The sequence below is a fragment of the Myiozetetes cayanensis genome, unplaced genomic scaffold, assembly GCF_022539395.1.
Source record: "Myiozetetes cayanensis isolate MyiCay16 unplaced genomic scaffold, myiCay2020 scf6-25, whole genome shotgun sequence".
Classification (NCBI taxonomy): domain Eukaryota; kingdom Metazoa; phylum Chordata; class Aves; order Passeriformes; family Tyrannidae; genus Myiozetetes; species Myiozetetes cayanensis.
The window spans coordinates 8,070,853-8,091,374 of record NW_026087853.1 but is presented as its reverse complement, the minus strand read 5'-3'; the positions used below and the strand labels follow the sequence as shown (position 1 = coordinate 8,091,374).

Below are 20,522 nucleotides of genomic sequence, written 5' to 3'. Positions count from 1 at the left end.
AGCTCCCCCTGCTCTACCCACGGCACTGCCCTGCTCCTCCCTGGGAAGGGGCTGCCCGAACGCTCGTCTGCGTAAACAGGAGCTGCCTTTAAAAATAAACTGAGAAAACAGCCAGGCTGGAGGGCATGGCTCCCGTTTCCATGAGAACAAGGGAATACAGCCTGCCAGGGCAGCTCAGCTCTGGCCTTGGCTTTCTGACCCTGCTTTCGCCCTGCAAGAAGGTTTCTCCCCAGCTTTTCCCTGCTTTTCCCACTTTTCCTTACTGGGGCTCCTTTGGTTGGATCCTTGCTGTGGTCCCTGCTCTGTGCAGCTACTCCTGCTGCCCCCAAGCCCTCTGAGCCTTCCTGGGGCAGCAAAACTCCATCCTGCCACTACCAACACCCCAGGGCACAGTAGACAAGGGGTCCCACACACCAAAATGGCCTGAACTTGGAGGACAAAGCCCAGCACCTGAAAAAATGAGCCTGGGGACCGCAGACCAGGATTTGGCCACATATATTGCAGGGTGTTATTGCTGTCAGCACTTGGCTTGGCACAAGAGTCTGACCCAAGCTGGGGTGGAAGGTGATGACCCCTTTAGTGCCCTCCCCATGCTGGTGGGACATGACTTGTGGAAGGCACCAGGGTCTCCAGCTGCACATGGACCAGAAGGCTCTTCACCTCCAATAATGTGCTTTTTACAGTCTTTTCCATTCCCAAGAGAAATTCTGCAAGAATTTTCTATTTCTGCAGGAAAGGCAGCAGGGAGAGGAAAGGTTGAACTCTCTTGAGACCTTTGTGCTTTATTTTTACTTTTGTTGTTGGGTTTTTTAATCTTGAGGAAGGAACAGACTAAAAGGGGCATAAATAAAATCCAGCTCGTTGGGACAAAAATACTTGGTTGAAATCCTCGCCCAGCGCTGTGAGTAAGTTTGTACATGGGAGAGACACTCAGGCAGAGGAGGATTCTGCATCTCAAACCAGGATCTTTTACCTTTTCTTCTGAAAAGGTGTTCCATCTGGAGAAGAAGAAAAGTGACCAGGTTAACCCTCACCTCTGAAGAGCATGAGTGGCACAGCAGAGGATCTTGTCCAAGAGCCCCGTTGGCCACCCTGTCCCCAGCCTCAGTCAAGCAGCTGTGAAATGGGGCTAATGATGCTCTCCAAGGGCCAGTTAAAAGCTTGAATGATGCTTTTCTAAATGCAGCATCATAGAAGCACAGTTAGCATCAGGCCTGGCATAAGCTGAGGGAGTGATCCTATTTTCTTTTGCAATCCAGACTTTGGGGGTTTCACTGTTGCTGATGTCCCCAAAGCCCAGCCCTGGAGGTTTCCTTCACCTGGGTCAGCATCATGTCCCCTCACCTGAGGGTGTGGCAGGAGGCTTTTCTATCTTGGAGAGGAAATGCTGTCAAGCTTTCATCTGCTTGTAAAACATCCTTTATCTGCATGCTTCATGCAAAGTGTGAGAGCCATCGCTCAAAATAAATATATTCATATCTAATTTTCTTGTGTTACAAGAGCCCCAGTCCTCGTGTGGCTTGGCAATAGTCTCTCACCACAGGTTACCCTTTCTGAGAGGATCATTTCCAAGTCCCAAAACGTCTTCCACAACAGCTTATTCGGACACTGCAGCCCCTCAGCCACTCCCTGTGTCCTGGGTGCCAGTGTGAGCCGCGGCCGGATCGCTGCCGCCATCCAGTTCCCTCTGCCAGCTCCCCAGGGGTTTCTCAGTGGGGTGGAAGGACAAGACAGAACATGTTGGGAAATAGCAAAAGAGAGAATTATGCCAAGTTCAAAGATTAGTGGTTGGCTTATTAGGTTTTCCCCTAAGCTCAGTATTAAGTAATGCTAAATGACCCACACAGAAATCAGAAGGGAGGATTAATAAAGTTTAATGGTGGAGGTTTGTGTTTGGAAGTGTCATGGGACTAAGCACTGGCTTAGTGGGTTCTTCCCTCCTCGCTGGTACTCATTGGAAGACGTTTCTTAGTATCTTAAAATTTCTTTTAAAAAAGGGTTTTACTTCACTTCCTTGTTTTATGAGTCTTTTTAATAAGTGTTCCCATGCCCATTCAGCCTCAAATATCTCTTGGATTTATAACTGCATTTCACTGTTTCTCCATATCTTTTTGATGTATTTATTCTAAATCTCTTCTAGGTAATGTAATCTGTGGTTTTGGTGGTCCCTGCTCAGGGCTGGCTTTAATTGGAAGTGAATAAACTGAGCGGGAAGGCACATCAGGTGGGCACTTAAACAACTCCTGTAGAAGATGGTGGTTCTCCAGAGGAGTTGTTCTTGGTGGAGGCTTCACTCTTGAGCTAAGCTGTAGGAAAAGAAATCTCAATGTGGCCATGTCAATGGCAATGAAAACTCTCTCGAAAGAGAATGAGAGTGTACAGGTATCCCAGGAAAGGCTGAATGAGTACACAGACTATCCACAAAGACATGTCATTGCTGGCTTTGGCACTGATTATATAAAAGTATTTGGAAAAGACACCGTGGCCATCTGCCTCTTCAGCTGACCCACTGGTTGGTGTCATTTCTCATAAATACTGCTCCAGGGCCAATCTTTATTCCTTTTAAGGAAAAACAAAACACAACTTCAGTCTGCTTTTAAAGCTGCATTTTATACCATATGCAAGGGTTTTCCCAGCTACCCGAGTCAATTCAAAGGCACTGCCAGGGGAAACAGTAGGAGGCTACAGGGAGGGGACATCCTGGTCCCCCCAGGAGAGGACCTTTCCAACAGTGGGGTAGCAGCCCAGGGCTGCATCCCAAAACATGCAATCCTGTTGCCTGTGTGAGGACACAAGTGGCCACCAGCCACAAAATGGTGCTGAGCATCTGCGACTGCCAGCTGGGAGACAGGCTGGATGCTGTAGGGGTGGCTCATGGGGCCAGACTGATGATTCCCAGTGGGTCTGGGGCCTGGTTTTGTCCAAGATTTAGGTTACTGCCAGGAAGTGAGGCACATGAACCAGGACAGAGTCCCGTGCTGCCACAAGGGCCCTTCCCCTCTGACATACCCAGAAAACAGCCCCCCATGCCAACAGCACAGAGAAAACACAATGATGTTTCCAGGCTGGTCAGTCCCTGCTTGCTGGCTCAGCCTCGTGCCCAGGTGAACCCTTGGCCCTGCCCCACCTCAGAGCACCCCACAGAATGAGTGGGAGCGGTGGGATGGCCGGCAGTGATTTACAGCAGCTGCTGCATTGGGTGCCTCTCACACAGCCCTGCCCAGAGCTGGCTGGTGCAGCCCCTGCTGCCTCCCCTCCCACAGCTGATCATGAACCTGGCTCGCTTCCACTTCATGCTGTCAGGAGGTGTTCTGCAGTGAGAAATGGTCTGTGTTGTCACCAGTGGCCAGGGACACAGCCCCTTGGAACAGTGGGGAGGTGCAGCCATCCCCAGCAGTTATCTCCTGCTGCTGGGATAGGGCTTCACAGAGAGCTGAGGGAAGTGGGAAGGACGGACATTCTGGGATGTTGTGAGAGCTAGTATGGGCTGGAGATCAGCCTCTGGAGAGCCACAGGCAGAATGGGGAGGTGCCCAAGCACCTGGTGGACACAGAAGCTGAGCACAGGTGCAGCTGGACACACTGCAGCCCCTGCACACATGTCCGTGCATGCCCAGCCCTGCATTCCCTCCTCAGCTCTCCTCTGGCCTCCAGGACAGCTGTAAGAAACCCTCAAGCCTCTCCCGAAGCTCTCAGCAATGGGAAACAGCTGAGCTGTTGCTTCCCACCCCCTAGGCAAGTGCAAGGTTTGGGTCACTGCTGGGGCAGGGCCCCTTCCCAGGCTGCAGCCACCCCTTAAGGGGAGCAGAGAGCACCCTGTGCCACCCACCAGACCCAGGAGGGGAAGGGGTGCTGGCAGCAGCCTGTCCCCTTGGCTGAGCGGGGGAAAGGGAGGACATCCAGAGTCAGAGGGAAGGAGGTAAGGCACTCATTCCAGCTCTGGGAAAAGAGCATCCTCAGGAGCTCAACAATGTTTCCCCTTAAAGTAATGACTTTCTTAAAATAAAATAAATAAATAAATAAATAAATAAATAAAAGAAGCCAGCCATCACTGTCCCGTGGTGAAGAGCTGACACTCTGGGGCCATGAGTGCTCCTGTTCATCATAATCCTCTTCTCATGCACATTCCCACAAGTATTTCTGGAGCCATCTCTCCCCAGACAAGTCCCAGCTCGGAGGCTGTTGCAGCAACGATCCCAGCCGATGGTATCCCGATGGCCTTTGCTCAACACAGCCCACTTATGGAACAACACAGTTCCACAGCTGCTCTCAGTGTCCATTCCCACCAGAGACCTCTCCTCTCCTGCCCGCATGGACACCATCAGTCCCTCACTCCCAACACAGCCTCTGGATCGGCACCAGCACTGGGATGGCTCTGCCGGCTTCCTGGTAGTGGCAGGTGTGCTGTGCCCAGCAGCCTGGGAACAACGTCATCCCGAGCAGTGATTAGTGATGATTCAGGGGATTTCACCACAGCGTGGAGGGAGACCGGCCAGCGTCTGTGGGCAAACTGCAAGGACTTAGTGAAACACCAGCCTTCCTGCCCGAAATGACTTCACCACTTGTGCCCCAAAGCCATCTCGTTTGCATCTTGCTGCCTCCAGCCTGTCCCTGGCCAGCTGGGTCAGCGTAGCAGGAGAAATCACCCCTTGTGCCAGTGCCCAGCCTCCATCAGCTCCCATGGGCAGAGCCGGCACTAGACCTGAACCTGCCGCTGCTTTTCCCTCCAGCTTCGCTGCGGTTTGGACGTGCAGCAGCACTTGAACTGCAAACAGACACTATTTACACCCCATCAAACCTGTCCTCAGAGTACGTGCTCACTGCCCTGCCCAGCCAGGCTAAAGAACATGGGGCTTCAGGTGAGTTTGTTTCCCAGGTCATCCATTCCTAAGTAATCCAGGAAAGCCACCCTGTGCTCGAGTACCACCATCAAACACCAGCACAGTAAGTCACTGCAAAAATATAAGATGACACTTCCAAGGTCTCCTCAGCACAGGTTATTCTCAGTTTCACTCTCTGGTCATCAATAATGGATGTGGAAAAAGCAACCAGACTGCAGCCAAACCTCACACCCACCTGCACTAAACACAGGGAGAAGCTGAGGTCCTTCTGTCAAATGAAACTTCAGTTCTGGTTTTATTCTCAGATTGCATCATAGAAAGCTCAGGGTTGCCCATTCTGTATTTTTAGCTGAACTTTTCACATTCATTAAAAACTTCAATGTTCACATTTTTCTACCCGTTTTCCTGGGTGTTGAGCATGAGGCATTTTGGCCTTTGAAAGTTTAATTCACACAGATATACACACACATGCATATATATACATATAAAAATAAATATGTATATATAAATGGTTTCTCACAGTCTTACTCACTGGCTGGAGGAGAAAAACAAAGATGTTCGGTAGGTTTGGATGCATCTCTCTGTTTATTTTTACCCTGTCTGATACTGCAGATTTTCCCTGGTAATTGTCGATCACAGGCTGAGCCCACACTGCCAGTTTAATCACTAGACCTGCTCTGTGGGTGTAGCAAGGTAGGACATCTCACCTGGTGCACTCAGCCTGGCTCTGGGCAGCGTTTGGACAAAAAAACCCCAACAAAACAGACGGTCTTCCAAAAGGCAGGGGATGCACAGTGGTTCATGCACCAACACCTCGGGCAGCCCTCGCCACTGGCAGCCAGGGAGGTGCTGGTGGGCTGGAAGTCCAGGGCCTGTTCCCTTGAACTGGAGTTGCTCAGGCGCTTGTGTGATTTCCTAACATGTTAAAAACAGGAGAAGAGGGTCAAGTTCTGATTAGCCTCTCATCTCAGCATCTCACACTAAGGGGGGTCATTCATCACTGGGCTGGGCTCACCCTCCACTGGGGTCAGCTGAAACCTGGTGAAACCCTATAATGGTGGGGAAGTGCCCTGTCCTGCTGGTGGAGGGCTGGAGAAAATGGTCACGAGGGCTATTTCCAGCTTTGTAACTACGTCTTTTTAGGAGAGGTGGGAAGGCAGACTAGCCAGAGGAACATGTAGGAGCCAAAGGAGCCTGCTGGCCTGCTGCTACCCCAGGGGAAAAGCAAACAGGAGATGAAAAGGCTGTGATGCTGTCTCCATCCTCAGAAGACAGCCCTGCCTCCCATGCTACCACATTTTTTGTGTGTGGGCGGGTGGGTGGAGAGAAAAGAAAAAAAAAAAAATTCACTCCAACTCTTCTGCTCAACCTATTCCATGTTGCGTAAAAGTATGATTGTGCTCATCTGAGGACAGGCTGGAGCCTAAACCCTCCCAGGTCTGTGCTGGAGTCATTAGGCAATAGCACCTTCCTTTTCCTTCTTGGCCCAGAAACAGATCCTGGGCAAAATGGAGAGCTGGAGGAAAGCATTGCCCTGCCCTCGGCTGTGGTTGGAGCTGAGCCGAGAGGAGCCAAACAAGGATCCTCTGCAGAGGGCAGGATTCGAGCAGGAGCCTCCTGTGCCCCAGGCAGGGATCTCACCAGGCATCCAGCAGGTAAAACCACCTTGCTCCAGCCCTTGTTTTTGTGAGAGAGGAGTCACATGGTTTGGTCACCTCATCTCAGGAAGCAGGAGCCTCCTTGGAGCACCCGGACCTGCCCGTGAAGCAGCGGCTCTGTCCCCTCGCTTGGCCAGAGGCACGAGGGAGCATGCAGGGAGCTTCACCACTTTGCTGAGGCCTGGGAGCCTCCCACACCATGGCAGGGTGCCCAGGGCTGGTGCCATGGTGCTGAGCTTTACCACCATCCCTCCTGTGGCTGAGTCCACAAGGGGGTGAGAAACCATGAATCATTTTCCAGCAGATAGCACGGAAGTGGGATACAGAGCATTTATGGGCAGTCTGCTGCCAATAAATGTAACATGAGAGGTAAATGGTTTCCCCAGCAGCTTGATCTTTTGATCAAGGACCCTGGGGTGCCAGCAGGCAGCGTGCTGCTGTGCCACACGTGCCCAGAGGGAAGGGGACTGGCCGACTGACCGCTACCAGCACAGACATTGCCTGGTGCTGGCCCCACACACCAGCCAGGGCTGGGCAGCCGCTCCCTGAGGGAAGCAGGAGGAAAAGACAATGACAAACAGAAATTCCCCTTGGAAACGTTATAAAAGTGGTGCATGTCTTGCAGCACCTCAGACAACCTGCCAGCCAAGAGGGCAATGTGACGAGGGGCTTACAATCTGTGGGTGAGAGAAGCCCAGCTAAAAACCATGGGAAAAGCCTGGAGATGGCCCCAGGGGCTCCCAGCCCCTGTCCTCCCCCAGCCTGCACCCACACACCTCCAGCAGTGCTGGGGAAAACAGAGCAGCCTGTGCACCGCCCCAGGCCTGGTGAGGAATGACGCCACCCCTGCAGGGTGTGACAGCAGCATGAGCCAGACGGGTCCTTCACAAAACCTATGGGACACAGGTGGCTCCATCAGCAAGACAAATTGCAGTTCCCCCGTACAAAGCACAGCAGTGACCAGGAACCCCTGTCCCACGGCATCACCTGGCATCATTTTGGGTGCCCGAGGAACAAGCGAGCGGCTGCTCCATACAGGCCACAATGGGCACCCAGGGCACGACGGTGAGTAATGGCAAGATCCAAACCAAAGCTTTTAAGGCAAAGGGGTGGGAGGTTTAATTTCTCTCTTGATCAGAGGTTTTCAGCAAGTCCCAGCTGGGGAAGGCCGCTGTGTCCGGCCTTTTGGCACGACACATTCTTTCTCTGGAATATTTTCAACTGCTTTGTACAAGCTGCAACAAAAGCATGGTCCTGTTATTCCTCACGGTAGCAACAGGAGGGAACACAGCAAAGGTGGTGGGTGGGAAAGAAAACCAATTAAAAGGAAGTATTTTCTAGTTGGATGCAAGCACTAAAGACTGGCTTGTTGCTTTGACCACAGTGTTTTAGCAGGCTACAGGCTACAGGTGCTGCTTCAGACTGCAGGGACTCAGGGGCTAAAAGGAGACAGATGGAGCAGCTCCCGAGGGCTGAGAACATAGGAGAAACAAGGTACATAGAGAGAGAAATGTTTTTATTAGTCCAGCTGATATAGCTAGAAAAAAATAGACAAGTTTTCAGGCATCTCCTTCCATCAGGTAATTGCTGTGAGTGCAGTAACGACGCCGTGTTGAGGAGAGGCACCACTAAATGAACATTCTCTGATTACAAGAAGCAAAACCAGCTATTTGCCAAGCGTCTGTGAACAGTGACATGAAGCACAGCATGGGGGATCTAAAGAATATACAGAACCAACCGGTTGTCCCTTACACCATTTTCTCTTCCCTGCTCCCACAAGCTTCGTACAGAAAAATCCCTGTGCTGATTAACTCAAATACAGGAACACCCAGCACAGAACAAAACTCTTACATATGATCTCCTCTCCCCCACCCAGTTAAATTTGAAACACATAGAAAGCTGTATTAAAAGGAAAAAAAAAATCTGATCAGAGATGTTCACTCAGCCTTTTCTCACCAAAATTAAATTAGCTTTACCCCAGCTGGAGTCATCTCTTCAGCTAAGTGACAGCCTGCAATCACAGCCTTAGAAATATCACAGCCTTTACAAAAGAAAGCTTCAGTTATCTACGCAAACCTATATAAAGCCACACGCCGTGGAGCTCTGCATCAACCTTTCATCATGCTCCCTCTATCAAAGCTGGGGTTTAGCTGTGGGTAGAGCTATTGAGCAGGTGCATCTGCATGAGCTGCAAAGGCTGCTGCTTCCAAGGGTATGATGCTCATAGTTATCAATATTTCTGAAAATGTTGCTCTTGTAGGTTAATAATGTGATGCTTCCACACCGCAAGCACACATGTACAGCCATTCTGGAGAACAGACCTACTTGATGCAACACTCCAAGATCACACCCAGAGAACACTCTGAGCTTGCAAGCCAGACAGAGTTTGGAAAAGAAAACCAGCTTACCATGTTTTAATTGACTATACTGCTCATTTTTAGGTTCATGGGACAATGGGTGCATGGGCCAACAAAAGTCAGCTGAAGAAAGCTAATTATCTGCTGTTTTCCTGTAACTGGCAGCTTCTAGCCCCCATCTCTTCCCTGGCTGAGCTGAAATCACTTACAGAGAAGCATGGCTTTAATTAATCTAGATTTCACCTCACTCCCAAGTCTCAGAAGAGCAATTGGTTGTTTACATCACCTCTCTGCACAGCCTGAGACTGAAGACAATCCTCTTCCCACAAACTAGCTCAGGGTCAATAGTATTACAGGCTGAAGTCTGACCTCAAAGCAGTGCTCAGTAGCCCCAGGAGGAGCCATCTGAGAACAGCAGCCCTCTGCACCCAGCCCTGCCTCCCCTCCCTCACAGGAGTCAGCCTGGCTTGCTGTACTCAGGATAATGACAGTTTACAGTTGGCAGGAGCAGATGCACAAGTCAAAGCCTTGGAGGTAGGGCACGTTCGCAGTGACTCATATTTAACACTAGTTCTCAAATTTACAGCAACTACAATCAAGTTAAAGGTTCAACTTTTGCTTTAACAACATTCCAACTCAGGTGGTCTGCAGCAGCACAGCCAGGAAGATGTGCTTGCACACAAAACCAGCCCATCTAGCCTAACTATGAAAACCAAGTCACTTAAATCTCAAGGACATTCAGTTAACATATCTAAGACATCTCAGGCCAAACAATAGTTTATTTCATTTTGAGCAACATCTCAGCCATCAAAAAAATAAACTCTAACACAGATGGATGGAAGACTTCTCTACAGTGTAACTAAGTGGGCTCTGACCCCAAGGGTTTGAATTGGAGTGACATTTTATTATTCATCCAATAAGTTAGGAAGCATGAGAATAAAGTGCTTTATTTCTGAGCTGGCATGAGGTCATCAATGGACTGGCCTTTTTCAAGGCGTTTTTCCATTTCAATGAGCAGCTTCACACCATCCACCACCATCTGCACCAGCTCCACCTCAGAGAAGCCAAGACGATCGGCATTGGAGACATCAAACACTCCTCCAACAGCAGCTGTGTCCACACCACCTGCAGCAAGAGATTTAGTTAGAACACTGACACCCCAGACAGGGCAGGTGAGTGCCTGTCTTCCCTCACCAGCTGGAGGTGGGGACACAGCAAGATGATTCTCTACAAGCTGCCACTGGTGCCACCTCCTATGTGCAGGGAGATGAAGCCACATGTGATTGCCAACCTGAACCAAAGACCTTGCCACTAGGCCAGGTCTTTATTCTTTTGACCCATGAGCAAGCTAACCCATGGCCAGAAATAACTTCTGGTTAGGAGATAGCTCCAGTGGGTAAATCAGGATTCCCATCCCTGCTTACAGTGCAAACAGCTGCCACCAAGTCTATCTTATCTGGTGCTCAGAATGTCATAGGAAATAACCATAGAGCCACCCACAGCAGTGTAAGCAGAGCACTGATATCCCCAACTCCTCCCATAAACAATTTTAAGGCTTTGTTCTCTCCACATGCATTACAAAGGAACATTTTGGATAGGCTGACAGGCAATGACAATGCGAACAAGGCATGGCTCTGGCTGTAGCCAGGCTTCTGATGGTGTCTTAGGGCACACTGACCCGGCCATCAGTGTATCAACTCTCACCTGTGCCTCGTTTCTGCAGCCTAAGCCTCTTGAGGACTTCTCCGAACTTCTCATGTTTCCCAAGGTGTGGCAGCTTGATGTGCACACCGGCACGGAGCCCTGTTCCCAGGTTGGATGGGCAGGTCAGGATGTAGCCCAAGTGTGGATTCCACATGAACTCATAGTTTTTGGCCTTGAAGAGAGTTTCTATCTATAAATAGAAAGAATGAATGTTTAGAGATTGTTCTCTGCATGAAGGATGTAGGACATCCATTAGTGCTCATTTACAGCTTCAGTCACCTAGCAACAGCCACAACACTTGGAAGAGCTATTTCAGTCACACAAGCCCCCTCCATTTGGAAAAAAGGGCCACCAACAAGGGGCTTTAAGGCCTTAATCTTGGTCCTGATGGTGAGACAGGCTAAGTTTAAAAGCTACACTTCTTACGTCACTATCTCTTGGGAAGTTTGATTTAGTACATGTCAAGCTGACACATCTCTTAGGATCAGGAAAGGGGCTGGTAAAGCTGAAGTTCATATCAAAACTAGGAGAGAACAGCCTAGAAACTGCAGTCCAGCTTTGCCCATCCTCATTCAAGTAATTTCTCCTCCCACCCAAGGTGTCTCAAAGCTTTAGAGAACTATGGAGAATTTCTTTAAAAAACATTTTAGACATTTGGATAAGGGTGCCACCACATCAGAGATGTAGTCTAGATTTCATAGCCACAAGGCTTTTTACCAATACAGGTGTTTCAGAGCCCTCACAGCTCTGGACCTCATCAGGATTTTTCCAGAGATCCAGGCTATGAAACAGAACCATGCAGGACTCGGGAGGGGACTTGAAGAAGTTTGCATTTCAGCTCTAACTAGAGAACCAAGTACCAGCTCAGGCAATATTGATTTACCTTTGTTAGCCCAGTACAGAAGCGACGAAATACTTCCTTCATGTTGCCACCTTTTTGCATGGAAATAACTCTGAGGTGATCCTCCTCATTGATCCAAACAAGGAAGGTCTTGTTATCATTGTGCCTAGGGGACAAAGCAAAAGAATCGTTGTCTTCCCACCTCTCATTTTGAAGAGCAACAAATTGCTCATCACTGCAGCTTTTATTTCAAGAGGCTCACTTAATTGCTTCATCAAAGAAATGGATCTTACTTCTTTTGTCTGTGCAGGATCTGAGTTAAGCTGGTAGTTGTTACCCTGCTCTTTACAAGAGATAGTCAGAATTGGCCTTTATCTAAACAGGTCAAAGTAACAACATGGTATTACCTTTTCTTACAGTATCAAACCCTAAAATCCCCTCATCCCCCTAGCTCACTTGTGGCCCCATTTTACAAATTTAAGCCATTTCATCTGCTCAGCAGTTTGCAGAAGGGTGACCAGTAAGTACAGACTCTGAGGCAGCCCTGTAGAGTGATGTCCCTAAGGCCACGTTGACCATGTGTAACAAAGCTTTTTTTTATCAGAACTGTCAGATTCTGTTAAATTGCACTTTGTATCTTATTTTCACTATTAACTTTTGATCAGGGCTCTTCAGAGATGCTATAAAAACCTCTGAACAATGAGCCCCTCTTGTCCCAGCTTGCAGCTGACAGCAAGTACTCTCACCAACGATATTTATCATGCTGGTAATTTCTGAACTTGATTAGGATCAAAAATTAGCTAGTACCCGAGGAAAGTTATTTATGCAGACAACACTAAGACATTACACTTCAAGCCTGTAGATTAGTCATGCTCAGATGACAGCGCTATCTGGTGCTGGCAATCTGCAGGTAGATGATGCAATCTTAAAGGTGACCTACAGAAACAACGCGTGCTTCCTCTGGGTTGTACTGAAACAGCTGCAGTAATAAGACTGGAGCATTCCTGCTGATGAAAACCTAGCCCTTAGCTTACAAGGGAGCAAGTTAATTATGCTGCAGAAGCTCCTGAGATGCAGAGTTCTATGTAGGTGACCTACATCTAACAAGCAGAATCCTTCCATACCTCTGCATCAGTCGACTCCTGTCACTGAGTCTCTGGGGACAGGGGGAAATCTTATCACTAATACAGGTAAAGTCATACTAGCCCAGCACCACTGAGTTTCTGCAAGCAGAAGTCATGAGACTCCAAGGGAATCACTATGCATCCAGGATCAACTCTGAGCTAAGACACCGCTATGGTTTGTACCACAAGTTACTCTCAACTCCTGGACAAGAGCTGAGTGCAGTGGTACATCTGCTCCATTAGAAGTGATTTACTTTCATAAACTGATTCAATTTTTCTCTGGTGCTTCACTAACCTGTGCTGGATGGCCAGGCTTTGGTTTCAGGTTAGCCAAGCTGGCTTGTTCCTACCAGCACAATAACACCTGTGCAAATTCTGCTGGTTAAGCTGCAACTTTCCCCAGAGGACACCACAAAAGTTTCTCATCAGATTCAGTATTACAAGTTGAAGCTGCTGTTCAGCCCAACAGTACCAGTCACCACCAAAACTACAATATTTTTTCCACAGGAATCTCATAAGACTCCTTTATTCCAGACATACTCACCAGATGCCCCTCGCATCAGGCCAGTCTCGTGCCATCCCAGATGCCAACAGAAGAGGAGAAACTGGCTTGTCAAACAAGAAGTGGTCATCAATCAGCTGCTGCTGCTCTGCATCAGTCATGTTCCTCAGAGCATAGTACTTTCCCTTGAGATCACCGTCCAGACTACCCAGAGCTGAAAGAGAGAGGCACTTTCAGGATGGGACCAAAGGTGTTAGACATTCCCAGCACTTTACAGACCACACACACAGTTTGGCAATGTCTGATCTGCTGCGTTTGGTTCCTCCCTTGCTTTCATCTGCAACGGCAATGCCTCTGTGGCACTGCAGAACTTGAGGCAGTATCAGATGATTTGTCTGCACCTTCCAGGCTTATACAAGTAGCCTTTGTTCCCTTACATGCGGTATAGAATCATTACTGCTGCAGAACTTACAAGTGGACTGCTTTCTTCCAAGGAGAACCAAGGTCATGAATATAACAAATAGTATTATTCTAGTCAAGGACTATTACCCTGCCCTTGAGAGGTTTTGGAACAACCACACTCCCAGCCTCCAGAACTGCACCTTAAGCATACCATCATTCTTTCACTTAATGGCATTGGAAGGCAATAGAGAAAACTTCCAGCTGAGGAGTTTCACTGAAAACTAGGACTTAGTTTTCAGCTGCAGATTTGGAGCAGGACTACACCTCTAAGCAAGCTGAGCATTAATGAAAGTCAATTAAAAGCAGCCACAGAATACTGCACACCCATGACTCAAGCTCTGCAGTTGCCACATAACCTGTTACATTTCAGGTTTGAGCCCTGATGAACCAACTTCTTTCACCACACACACAGACAAAAGCTTTTGAGATCAGCAAAGGTCAACTTCACACAGCCCAATTTCCCTCTGACATGTGCTTTTGCTCTCAGCTACACACAGTAATGCTGAGGCAACGCTAACGCAATGAGCCTTTTCCAGGGAAGGCTCCATGTTCAGACCAAGTATCCCAGGAGGCGGCTTTTGCAAACTGCCTCCATTTTCAAACTGCAGAGAACAGCTCTTGTGCAAGGGACAGAAGTATTTCCCGGATGCACCCAGTTCTCACTTACCTTCAACAGAGAGCTTCTCAATAGCCCGCCTCTCTCCTCGACTACAGTGCGGGGGAAGACAGAATCCACGGATGCTTCTCCCAGTTCTGACACGGGAACTTAGCACGTAATTGGGATCCAGGTCATCACCTCCCTACAACATTAGGAAACCAGTGAGTACAACCCTGTCACCAAGATACCTCCCCTAAATACACGTAGCTCCCATACATCTGAACGCGCACCTTACACTCGAGTATTGACTACTTGGTCTGTAAGATGGTGTCTTACTTCAGGACTATTTCCTTCAGCATTAGATCAAGTATGTGTGACACAACCCTTGTTTAGAGGTCAAGGGTACAGCTACTAAGTTGTCCTAAAAGACAGGGATACCATCAGTTTTATGTCCATTTCAGACTACAGTCTGGGTTTCTGTTACCACTTCAGATCTGCAATCTAGAAGTATCATGAGGCAAACAATTCTTTAGGTAGGTGTTTACTCTTGCAAACAAAACTTATTCATCACTGTTCTCCAAAGTTTCTTATTTTCAGTATGACCTATGGCAAGTTCATCAACATGCCATTAGGAACTCCTACAGTTTACACTAACATTTGAAATCAATAAACCAGGCAGAAATCCTTATACCTAGCCATAATGTCTATTCTATAGTATGATACCATCAGCTGATATTTCAGATACAAGATCAGATAGCAGGAAGTGCTTAATTTTTATGACAGTCCATGACTCCTAGGACACTGTTGTTTAGGCTTGACTTCTACAGCCCACAGTTCATGGAAATACATAAAGAAGGTGTTTGGCACAACCTGTGCCGCAGCAGCACCTGAGGCAAGCTCCTGCTGCATGCCAGCTGCCTGGTTCTACCAGCCACTGACATCCTACAGCAGCAAACTCTCCAGTTTGCCTGCATCAGACTCACAGCCCATGTGTCTGTGCTCAGTGAAAGCGAGGGGACAGAGCCTGAACAACCATTTTAGGCAGCTGCCAACAACTTTACTGTCCTCAGACCAGTAACCTGTAATTGATCAGAAGTTTATACCTGCAGGTTATCAGCATTCAGGTCAGTCTTGTGTTGATCACTTGGTTTGTAGCCACCATGCCTGTCTTCAATAACTGGATCAAAGAGCTCCTTAAACACTTCATAGGATTCTTCATCACCAGCCACACATCCTACTGTCATTATGAAGGGATGGCCTGAAGTGGTAATAAAGTCAGAAGAGCTAAGTTTGGGTGACGTTTGGCTGTATTCCAACGCAGCACTAACCAGGCAAGTTCTTTAGTGGCAAGTCTAGTCACTTAGAAATTCATTCTTACATAAAAACATTTGGAAAGACCCTACATTTTGCACTTCATCCAGTTAATCAAATGCAGTGCTATGGAAACCCATAGCTGTTGTCATTAAACCATGCTCCTTTGTCAAGCTTGGTTTAGGACAAATTTGCACAGCACATCTAATTTCACTAGCTAATTTAGATCACTGGATAGATCTTTATGTCTAAACAATCATGCTTTGCTGTAAGCAAGCATGCTTCGCTTTTTTGCTCCTTCTGCTACAGAGCTACATTTCTGTAGTCTGCTCATAAATACCACCTCCACAAGATTAGTTTTAAGTCACCATAATCAAAAGCACCAGTTACTTCAGCTGGTTCACACGGAATATTCTCAACGCGTTTTACCAGGATTATCAACCCCAGTCTGAATGACATCATCCAGGGTGAAGCCACTGGGCGTGACTCTGTCTCTCAGTTTCGTGTATAAATCCAGGGTTAGAACTTTGGCCATGTGGTTGTTGTGGGTGCTCAGGTCCGGGTACTCCTCATCAGGAGGCAGTCTCTGATTATTTAGTTGGGCCATTTTGATATTGCTAGAGTAAAAATAAATACTGTAATGTTAACATGTAAACACATCTGCTCCCCCTTTTTCATAGAAGTGCTAGAGAACATCACGTAACCAGTTTGGAATAAGAATAGACCAGGACAGCCAGGTAAGCCAACATTTTCCCCACCCCCTCTCTGGTTGCATTATAATTAGAATGCATTTAGTCTGAGGTTTAGTTTTGGGTTTTTTGGCTTTTTTCTTTTTCTTCAGATTTAAAGTATTTAGCAGAGTAGTTACATAATTGAAGTGTCTGGGAATTGATACGTCAGATCACAGCACGGAACATGGCTTGAAGGAGCACAGCCTCTTAATAAGGCCATGCCTTTAGAGCAGTCTCTCAATGCTTTGCAAGATTTGCCCCTCAGTAGCTCAAGAGTTTTGGGTGCCGTTGTTAAGAAGCACTTCCAGTCAGGAGGGAGAACAGATCATTATGCAGATCTAACGGTCCCATTACCTGGGTTGTCAACCCCAGTCTGGATGCAGTCATCCAGGGTAAATCCACTGGGGGTCTGTTTATCTCTCAATTTCTTGTACAGGTCCAGGGTCAGCACCTTGGCCATGTGATTGTTGTGAGCTTTCAGGTCAGGGTACTCCTCATCAGGTTTGAACTTCATCTTCAGGAGGTTGTGGCTGTTTGAGAAGGGCATGGCTGACCCTACCGCAGTCACTAGGGGAGAAAGAGGGGAAGCCTATCACAGGGGGCTTGGCAGCCTCCGAACCGCCCGGGGGAACGCCAGGCACCCAGGCAAGGTCACCTTGGCTCGTGTTCCACCCGCGCCTTTCACACCTTTGCTGCTACACCACTTTCCACAAGCGCGAGGAAGGAGGAAAGAACCGAAGTTCTTCACCTCCACCAACCTTGCCCTGTCCTCACCATCCTGGCCGCAGGCAGGGGCTCTCCCGCCTCCCGGGGCACCGCCCGGGTGAGGGGACGCCCCCAAGGTCGGCCGGAGTGGCCGCGGCAGCGCCGGGCACACCCCGCGGGTGGCTCCGGGGCGGGGGGAGCGGCCGGGCGGCCGCGGGGCAGAGCGGGGCTCGGCCCCGCCGGGACGCCGGTCCAGCGGCAGGTGAGCGGGGCGGCTCCGCTGCGCCCTCGGAGCGCGGCCGCGCCTCCTCCCAGCGCTGCAGGGCAGGGGGTCCCGAGCAGCGGCAGCGCCCGCCGAGCAACGGCTGCAACCCGGCCGGGGAGCGGAGGGGCGGGCGGTGTCCGACAAGCCCTTACACAACAGACGGCTCCCTGGGGGGACCTGGACGGGGCGAGCATATGTAACTACCCTGCTAAATACCGGGTTAATCTGGTTTTAAAGCGGGGCCAGCCCGGTGAGCACCTGCGTCGCGCCCCGCGCCCCGGCTGCGCCGCTGCCCCGCGCCGCCCCCCGCTCCCCTCCTCAGCCGGACCGGCTCCACCCCATACAGCGGGGGGAATAAAAAAAAAAAAAAAAAAAAAAAAAAAAAAAAAAGAGAGAGAAAAAACGAGGGGCGAAAAACCAAAAATAAAAAATACAAAAAAAAAATATGGAAATCCCTTGTCTGAAGGCTGCATAATGGCTCGGCTGCCCCGGTACTTACCGAGGGCTCCGCAGCTATAGCAAGGATGTCCGCGCTGCTCCGCGCCCCGTGCCGCCCAAGCTGGAGTGGAGCCCCGGGACTGCCGTTGCGCCCCTTTTATATAGAGCGCTAACCGCCGCCCCATTGGCCGTTATTTATAGCCCATTCATTCCATTGGGCCGCGCGCCGGAGGGTGGGGCCGCCGCGCCGCCGCCGGCCGGTCCCGCGCCCGCCGCCATTTTGGTCGGCGTTGGGGAGGCCGCGCGGGGGCGGCGGGGCCCCCTGGGGCCGCCCGCGCAGCCCTGAGGTGGCCGCGCCGCCCCCGCTGAGCGCGGACGGGTGAGCAGAATCGCACCTCCCTGCGCCAGCGTGCACCAACACGGCCCGCTGCCACGAGTATGGGCTCTTCACACCTCGGTCGGGGATTCAGCCGCGGGTGTGATAACGTGCCGTCCCAAAAACGAGGGTTATGTAATGTCAGCGCTGGCCGTAACTGTCAGTAACTGCCCCTGAGGCGGGCGCGGATGTGGCGCCCAGCCCCCGGCAGCCGGCTCTGCCGCGGGAGGACCTGCACCTCGCCTCCAGCAACCTGCAAAGCCGTGGGCTCGTTCTACACTTCAGTGTGAAAGGAAGTAGGGTGGTTGTGTAAAGCACAGCGGGTGCTCTGCTTGTCATGTGCCAAAAAAGAAATCTTAAGCTTTTATTGGAGAGTGGGTGATTTCCTGCTAAAGATGGGCACGGGAACTCTGGGATCTGACCCATCTAAAGCTCACCTGAAATTCGCAAAAATAGTGACTTCCACTGGTCTCTTTGCCAGCAGGTTTGTCTCAAAGCTAAGATGCAGCTGACAATCCTGTTTGCAGAAATAAATACATTAACAGTGTGAATGACTGTCTTGATCTGACTTTCACCTTTACATACTAGTATCTTTATCTTTCTCTGACATGTGTTTCTCACAGCAGAACCCATGTTTATTATCCTCCTGTCCAAACAGAGTGTACTTATCCACATGAATGCAGATCTGAATCCCACAGCTGCCTTCCTTGACACAAGTTGTGAATGTCAGGAGACATCACCTAAAACTCTTTCCCTACCCCAATCCTTTCAGCACCACAACCAGTACCCTCACCTTAACAACAAGAAGTGAGTGCACTGTACAGAACTGCTTAGGTTTTAAAAATAATAACGTACATATAGAAGAAATCATTGCAAAATAAAAAGCCGAGACTGCCTGAAATAAAAATATACTGGGTTTGGCTGCCATCCAGATTTCTGAGTTATTCCAGGTCTGGTAGAGTGAGATGCTGAATATACAGACCTCCAGGAGAAGCCGAGGGCTCAGCATCTGTACAAGTCCGGTCTCTTATCTTCCGGATCAAAGAACAAATCCTCTCTCTAGGACTGCTCTGCACTTTTAACCTCACAGAATCTTCCCCTACGTATTGCTAGTTTCACACAACGCTCACGCTTCAGAATAGTGTAAATTGCAAGTAATGCCATGGCTAAACAAGTATTAAATGAATGTAACTGTAAAATTGTACCCAGAGTCCTCAATAAATTAAAATATAAATATAATATTGCTGGATTACCTCAGCTGAAAACATAATTCCGATTGTGGATTTTTTTAATGTAGAACATGTATTTTTTTTATATTTTATTTGAAATGGAAATAAAACTAAAACCATTTTCTTAAATTACACCATATTTTTATGGTGGTGTTCTTCATAAAAAGAAAAAAAATTAAGCATATCAGGGTAGGTTCTGAAGGATCCTTTCATCTTATTCCATAATCTATTGCCACACGAACAAAGAAGCAATCAACTGTTCTGTAATGTAATTGTTCAGTAGATTTGTGAAGTCAAGGTCACCAAGATCCAAAATCCAAGGATCTATTTCTATTCATTGGATATGCTCTTTCCCTCCCCGTCTTGCAGAACAGGGAACACCAGTCATTATAAGCAGGTAGTAGGTCTCAGTGTGCCATACATTACAGCACTTCCAACACAAACAGACACCTGTTTTTCACAGAACTTTGGTTCGAGAAGCAGAAATGGAAAGAAAGTCACGGGTGCAAACCCACTAAAATATGTTCAATTTTTATGTTTAATAAACAGTGCACTCTCTACCCCTTTTCCCTCACCCCTACTTGACAAATTTCTAGCGTGCAGTAAGTCAGAAGTGGTTGGGTTTTACTCAGACAGCATTTTAAGATTTGCTGAAAGCTGTGTGTAAATTGGATCCTACCTTTGTCACAGCATCCCATGCCAGCTTCCCTGGTGACTTAATTACAGATTCTGTGCTGTGTGTCAACAGCCTCTGATCACCCACTCTATCTGCCTCATCTGCTGGGAAACACTTGCTTTGGATAAGCCTGTATGGCCTGTTAGACTGTGATAAAGGCACCAATACTCACTTTCCGTGCTGGGATGGTATCTTAGCGAATACTGACTTATACATGTTGAGTTCTGCAGCTCAGGATGGAAAGGTGGGGTGATTACTCCAGAGATCTCTGCACTGAGCTTTAACAATGAAGAATTAAGGGAAGTTAATCATGGGCCATGCAGCTAACTTCCTAAGAGGCTTAATTATAAATGTTGTGCAGTGTACAATTGCATGAGGGGATGGGTGCTGGCTAGTGAATGTGTCTTCTGAAATTACTGGATGTAAGACAAAGCAGAAGATTAAGGGGATAAACATTTTCTTGAAAATGTAGAAGAATATTCCAAATTAGGAAACAGCAAGAGAGAGTAGTTTGCTATAGGCAACTGAATTGTTTCCAGTTCCTAACTGACAACTCAATACCACTTGAAAATTAAACATAACACTCATGTAATAGTAAATTAAAGAAATTGGTTATAGTTGCATCTGCTTAACTTGTCAAGAGAAACTTCTCTTCCCATTTATATTTATCACTTAAAATATATTTGCCTAGTTATTATCCTTGGT

General features: G+C 48.5%; 1 protein-coding gene across 3 annotated transcripts; it reads right to left on the bottom strand.

Moving 5' to 3' along the window:
* Positions 1–7,997: 7,997 nt before the first annotated feature.
* Positions 7,998–17,736, bottom strand: CKB (creatine kinase B). Of its 3 annotated transcripts, none has more exons than XM_050334825.1 (8): positions 17,598–17,733; positions 15,827–16,014; positions 15,190–15,344; positions 14,156–14,288; positions 13,069–13,240; positions 11,443–11,566; positions 10,560–10,749; positions 7,998–9,980 (listed from the first exon to the last, which is right to left on the bottom strand). In XM_050334825.1, the coding sequence occupies exons 2-8, from the start codon at positions 16,002–16,004 to the stop codon at positions 9,802–9,804; spliced, it is 1,131 nt and encodes a 376-aa protein (XP_050190782.1). In that variant the 5' UTR covers positions 16,005–16,014; positions 17,598–17,733; the 3' UTR covers positions 7,998–9,801. The 3 variants fall into 3 exon arrangements, with proteins under 3 accessions (XP_050190782.1, XP_050190781.1, XP_050190784.1); XM_050334824.1 differs by lacking the exon at positions 15,827–16,014 and adding an exon at positions 16,483–16,695 and having other exon boundaries at positions 17,598–17,725; XM_050334827.1 differs by lacking the exon at positions 15,827–16,014 and having other exon boundaries at positions 17,598–17,736.
* Between the last annotated feature and the right edge of the window lie 2,786 nt (positions 17,737–20,522).

Bases quoted from the DNA above. Each gene is read 5' to 3' on its own strand.
- CKB (XM_050334824.1), bottom strand. From the start codon at position 17,721: ATGGGGCGGCGGTTAGCGCTCTATATAAAAGGGGCGCAACGGCAGTCC. The intron at 16,696-17,597 runs GTAAGTACCGGG...TTTCTCCCCTAG, and splicing joins CTATAGCTGCGGAGCCCTCG to TGACTGCGGTAGGGTCAGCC. The intron at 10,750-11,442 runs GTAAATCAATAT...TTCTATTTATAG, and splicing joins TCTGTACTGGGCTAACAAAG to ATAGAAACTCTCTTCAAGGC.